The 5902-nt window shown below is 50.5% G+C and overlaps 1 protein-coding gene across 1 annotated transcript in view; it reads left to right on the top strand.

The window, feature by feature from the left end:
• Window positions 1–5902, top strand: part of LOC106811439 (serine/threonine-protein kinase MRCK alpha-like) — an 82112-nt gene that overhangs the window by 45180 nt on the left and 31030 nt on the right. Inside the window, exons 5-6 of the mRNA XM_014815053.1 lie at window positions 3658–3753; window positions 5730–5759. Of these exons, the coding sequence (XP_014670539.1) occupies window positions 3658–3753; window positions 5730–5759 (126 nt within the window). The remainder of the gene's footprint in view (window positions 1–3657; window positions 3754–5729; window positions 5760–5902) is intronic.

Raw genomic sequence — 5902 nt, 5'->3', positions numbered from 1 at the left:
CGTGTGCGTGTGCGTGTGCGTGTGCGTGTGCGTGTGCGTGTGCGTGTGCGTGTGCGTGTGTGTGTGAGAGATAGCCACGTTACTGTATGTGTGCTTGCGCAGACCTAGCTGGGAAGTCATTATTAGTTAGTTACTTAGTAGCAGCAAAGAAACAGCAACGATAACATGATAACATTAGCGTTCCTCGTGTGTATCGGATAATAATACGCGTGTATCGGATAATAATACGTGTGTATCGGATAATAATACGTGTGTATCGGATGTGCGACTGTGTATTGGTGAGCGGGCCGCATCATGTATCAAGCAGTGATAACATTAGCGTTCCTAGTGTTAAAACAATACACGTTACTTCCCCGTGAGGAGTTTCGAACACGTGCTACTGGTGCTCCAGTTGCTACTGCAGCTGCTACTGCTGCTGCTGCTGCGGATGTTGCTGCGGATGCTACTGCAGCTGCTGCTGATGCGGATGCTACTGTTGCTGCGGATGCTACTGTTGCTGCTGCTGATGCTGTTGCTGCTGTGACTATAGTATTAGAGCTACTGTGGGTGTTGCTTCTGTTGTTGCTGCGGATGCTACTGTTGCTGCGGATGTTGCTGTTGCTGTGGATGCTGCTGTTGCTGCGGATGCTGCTGGAGTTGCTGCTGATGCAGATGTTACTGCTGCTGCTGCTGCCGTCACTGCTGCTGCTGCTGGTAACAGCTGTGATGTAAGCAGAGGAGGTCCCAGATGGCCCTCCTACGCACTAGCAGACGATCTACTGGGTTGTCGGCGGCCATCCCCCCATTGCTCTATTTGTTTGCGTTCGTTTCACTGTTATCCTCTGGTTGTATTGGGTAAACATTGGCAAGAGATGCTGAGGACGAAAGGCTAGTAGTGACGGGATGCTGACGATGCTGACAACGATGAAAGAATGCTGATGCTGATGGGATGATGACGATGATGGAATGCTGATGATGATGGGATGATGGGATGATGACGATGATGGGACGATGATGATGATGGAATGCTGATAATGATGGGATGATGGGATGTTGACGATAATTGGATGCTGATGATGATAGGATGACGAGATACTGACGATGATGGGATGCTGACGATGATGGGATGCTGACGATGATGGGATGCTGACGATGATGGGATACTGACGATGATGGGTTCATGACGATGATGGGATGCTGACGATGATGGGATACTGACGATGATGGGTTCATGACGATGATGGGATGCTGATGATGATGGGATGATGACAATGATGAGATACTGACGATGATGAGATACTGACGATGATGGGATGTTGACGATGATGAGATACTGACGATGATTGGATGATGACATGATTTATGGGATGGTGACGGTGATTAGAGAATGGAATGCTAGCAATAAGATGTGTGTGAATAGATGCAGACGATGCGATGCAGCTCATTTCAGGTCAGGTCAAGTCGGGTCGGGTCAGGTCAAGTCAGGTCGGGTCGGGTCGGGTCGGGTCGCTGGCGGTTTGGGCTTGCCTTTACAAGGCTATTTTATGATGAAGCCCCAGTAATGTTGCAGTGGAGGAATCAATCGTGCCTGTATTCCCATTGTCAGCCCTAAATCCAGATGATGTTGCTGCTGCTGCTGCTGCTGCTGCTGTCGCTGTCGCTGACGGGCTAAGTTCTCTACCTAGCACCAGTACCAACCAGTACCAGTACCAACCAGTACCAGTAGCACTAGTAACAGGCAGTGAGCCTACCGTCAATACACATATAGGCCATATCTCTCGATGTATTGACTGTTTTCCTGGCGCTAAGCTCGACCCTGATGACGAGAAATCATTGTACCGTCTCTACAACTCGTAGCTGCGGGGATGCATCTGCTGCTACAGCTTCCACGCGCCGAACCTTCCCCCGCACCCTATTTAGTATTAATCCGATCATAATTAATGACCCGCAGTTGTTTTTAGTTAAGTATAAAGTGGTGTCGGCGCGCAAAAAGCGCCTGAAAAAGTTTCCGGGGGGGCTGGCGGCTGGTCCGATGCCGCTGCAGCATCGTTCTGCAATCCACTATCAATTACATTGCACCCCGCGTTGCCACGTCTTAAATTATCTTGCACCGAAGAGTTTGGTAGCGTGTTAAGTGGATAGCGTGTTGTGGCATGCGCCGCGGAGTCGGACGTGGTGCCGTGATTACATGTTTTGATATAATCACGCGAGATTGTGGTGGGCGTGCTTGAGTATGAAAAGCAAGCAATCAGAGCGGGCGAGACAATGGTCGGGCGCAGCGACTCGCAGTGTGCGTTGCCAGGTAACGGGCGAGAGATAATTAGCGCGAGTCGCTGCTTGTGCGCACGTACCTGTGGGATTGAACGACACTTCTAACTTCCTGACTGCCTGTCTGCCTACCTTGCCCACCTACCTGTCTGTCCTCTGCTTGCTTGCTTGCCTGTCTGTCTGTCAGTCCGTCTGTCTGTCTGTCTGTCCGTCTGTCTGTCCGTCTGTCTGTGTGTCTGTCTCTCTGTCTGTCTGTCTGTCTGTCTGCTTCTCTGTCTCTCTGTCTGTCTCTCTGCCTGTCTGTCTGTCTTTCTGTCTGTCCGTCTGTTTGTCCAGAACGAGGAGAATCTGCTTGGCTTTGCTGCGGAGGCAGCATTGGGATTTTTGCCTGTATGGCTTACACTAGCCTGCTGCAATTATGCCTGCAACACGGCGTAATCCCTCGGTCCTCCATCAGCAAACAGTGCAATAGGAGATGCGCTCGCGCGCGGAGAGACGGAAAAGCGATCGAAGATGGCTTCGTTTTGTTGCGGCGCGAGGAGGCGGGGGTCAACGCTCCGCTGAACTGTCGGATGCTGTCGTGCGATGGAGATGGCCGGCGCGTGGCTTCCTGCTTCCCGCTTGCAGCCGCGGCGCGAGGAATCAATACGTGGCGATGCGAGGTGTGCGCGCTCGCGTGAAAGGAAGCTCGGAAACGCTTGGCCGCGTTTGGTGTTGCAAAAACTCAGACCCCCCCGCCGCCCCGACGCGAGGCCGCACAGCTCGTTACACGGGGCGATCGCGGCGCCCTCTCTCTGGTCAGTCACCTCCCCCCCTTACAGTTGCAGCCGGCGGGGTTGACAGTAGGGGGCGTACCTGTAGCAGCATGTGTGGCGCCCTCGTGTACGTGGGACCCGGCGTCGTGCGAGAGCGATTTGACGATTAATAATGAATCGCGCAGCGCGCCACCTAGGGAATCGTGCGCGTTTTTGCGTGCGTGCGTCCGTAATTCGATGTACTCCCCCCCCCACGAGTGACCCGGCAGGCAATAACCTACGATGTCTCATGATGCGGGTCACCGGGTGGCTGCGGAGGCGGGCCGCCCTCGAGACACCGTCCGTCTGTCCGTCTGTCTGCACGCGAAGCCATCGATCTCTGTTGTAAGACGTTCGAGGATCGCATGTTTTGACGTCGCGGCGTGTGTTTCAGGGTATTAGCCAGGAATGAGTATTGTGGGAGTGCAGGAAAAATATTTGGGAGTGCAATTTTTGTGTGTGTCTCAGCCAAGACCGCCGTAGCGGGCGTCGTGGGGGGGGGGGTATGAGAAAGGGTCCTCCCCTGGAAATTTAAAGTTTCAAAACCGACCGTGCAAATCATGGCTGCATGGCTCGCTGGCTAATTAAAATACGTTGGTGTGTTTTGCGTTTGCAGACGGCGTGCTTCAAGGAGGAGAGAGACGTGCTCGTGTATGGAGACCGCCGCTGGATCACGGAGCTGCACTACGCCTTCCAGGATGAGAAGAACTTGGTGAGCTAGTAACGCGATAGATAGAGAAAGGATGAGGGGAACGGAAGGGATGAAAATAGAGGAAGACAGATATGTGGAGAAGGAGATAGACATGACGAGGAGAAGTAAAGGGATGAGAAGAACCTGGTGAGCTAACACGATAGATAGAGAAAGGATAAGGATGACGGAAGGGATGAGAAAAGAGGAAGAAAGATATGTGGAGAGGGAGAGACACATGATGAGGAGAAGGAAATGGATGAGAAGAGAGGAAGAGAGATAAGGGAGAGGGTGAGAGACAGGATGAGGAGGGAAGGGATGAGAAGAGAGGGAGAGGGAGAGAGAAAGGCTGTTGAGAAGGGAAGGGATGAGAAGAGAGAAAGGCTGCTGAGAAGGGAAGGGATGAGAAGAGAGGGAGAGGGGGAGAGAAAGGCTGTTGAGAAGGGAAGGGATGAGAAGAGAGGGAGAGAGATAGGGGAGAGGGTGAGAGACAGGATGAGAAGGAAAGGGATGGGAAGAGAGGGAGAGAGATAGGATGAGGAGAAGAGAAGTGATGAGAAGAGAGGAAGAAAGATAGGGGAGAGCGAGAGAGATAGGATGAGGAGAAGGTAAGGAATAAGAAGAAGGGAGAGAGATAGAGGAGAGCCGAGAGAGCAGGATTGAGAAGGAAAGGGATGGGAAGAGAGGGAGCAGATAGGGGAGAGGCGTGAGAGGACACGGATGAGAAGGAAAGGATGGAAGAGAGAGATGAGAGATAGGGGATGAGGGTGAGAGACAGGAGAGAAAGGAAGGGATGGACAGGAGGAGGAGACAGGATGAAGAAGGAAAGGATGGGAAGAGAGGGAGAGAGACAGGATGAGAAGGAAAGGAATGGGAAGAGAGATAGGGGAGAGGGAGAGGCATAGGGATAAGGAGAAGGGTAAGGGATGAGAAGAGAGGACGAGAGATATGGGGAGAGGGAGAGAGAAAGGCTGTGAGAAGGGAAGGGATGAGATCATGAGAAGAGAGTGGGAGAGATAGGGGAGAGGGTGAGAGACAGGATGAGAAGGAAAGGGATGGGAAGAGAGGGAGAGAGATAGGATGAGGAGGAGGGAAGGGATGAGAAGAGAGGAAGAAATATAGGGGAGAGCGAGAGAGATAGGATGAGGAGAAGGTAAGGGATGAGAAGAAGGGAGAGACAGGATGAGAAGGAAAGGGATGGGAAGAGTGGGAGAGAGATAAGGGAGAGGGTGAGAGACAGGATGAGGAGAAGGGAAGGGATGAGAGGGAGAGAGATAGGGGAGAGCGAGAGAGATAGGATAAGGAGAAGGTAAGGGATGAGAAGAGAGGGAGAGAGACAGGGTGAGGAGGAGGGAAGGGATGAGAAGAGAGAGNGTTCAGAGAAAGCAACGATGAAGGAGAATTAAAGGTTAAAAGCTAGCTACCACGAATCCAGGGTGTCGTGTTTAACAGACTGCGGTTAATGCGTGGATGGTTTTTACTGTGAGACCACAGCAGAAATAGATTACTCACATTCTTGAGCAGCCGCTATATCTAAATTAGTCAGAAATTCACATAAATATGCACTGCAATTTGCCAATTTCTAATAAAACTATTGCTTTGTAAGAAGACTTGAACAATTCTTTGCCCAAGGTTAGAGTACCGAATTTTGCTGTATCTTGCGAGCTTTACCAAAGAAATGGCAGTCAACTTAGTTGTTGTACTAACAAGTGACTACTAAATGAAACAATCATTGTTACTTGGTACTTCATCACGGACTATGATTGTTACAGTACTTTGTCATTGACTACTACTGCACTACCTTACATTACCTCTCATCATTGTTGCAGTACTTTATCATGAACTACCACTGCAATGCCATACATTACGTCTCATCATTGTTGCAGTACTTTATTATGAACTACCACTGCACTGCCATACATTACGTCTCATCATTGTTACAGTACTTTATCATGGACTACCACTGCAATGCCATACATTACGTCTCATCATTGTTGCAGTACTTCATCATGAACTACCACTGCACTGCCGTACATTACGTCTCATCATTGTTACAGTACTTTATCATGAACTACCACTGCACTACCATACATTACCTCTCATCATTGTTACAGTACTTTATCATGAACTACTTCTGCACTGCCGTACATTACGTCTCATCATTGTTACAGTA

This window comes from Priapulus caudatus, unplaced genomic scaffold (assembly GCF_000485595.1).
Source record: "Priapulus caudatus unplaced genomic scaffold, Priapulus_caudatus-5.0.1 Scaffold540, whole genome shotgun sequence".
Taxonomy (NCBI): Eukaryota; Metazoa; Priapulida; class Priapulimorpha; order Priapulimorphida; family Priapulidae; genus Priapulus; species Priapulus caudatus.
This window is presented reverse-complemented; position numbering and strand designations above follow the sequence as displayed.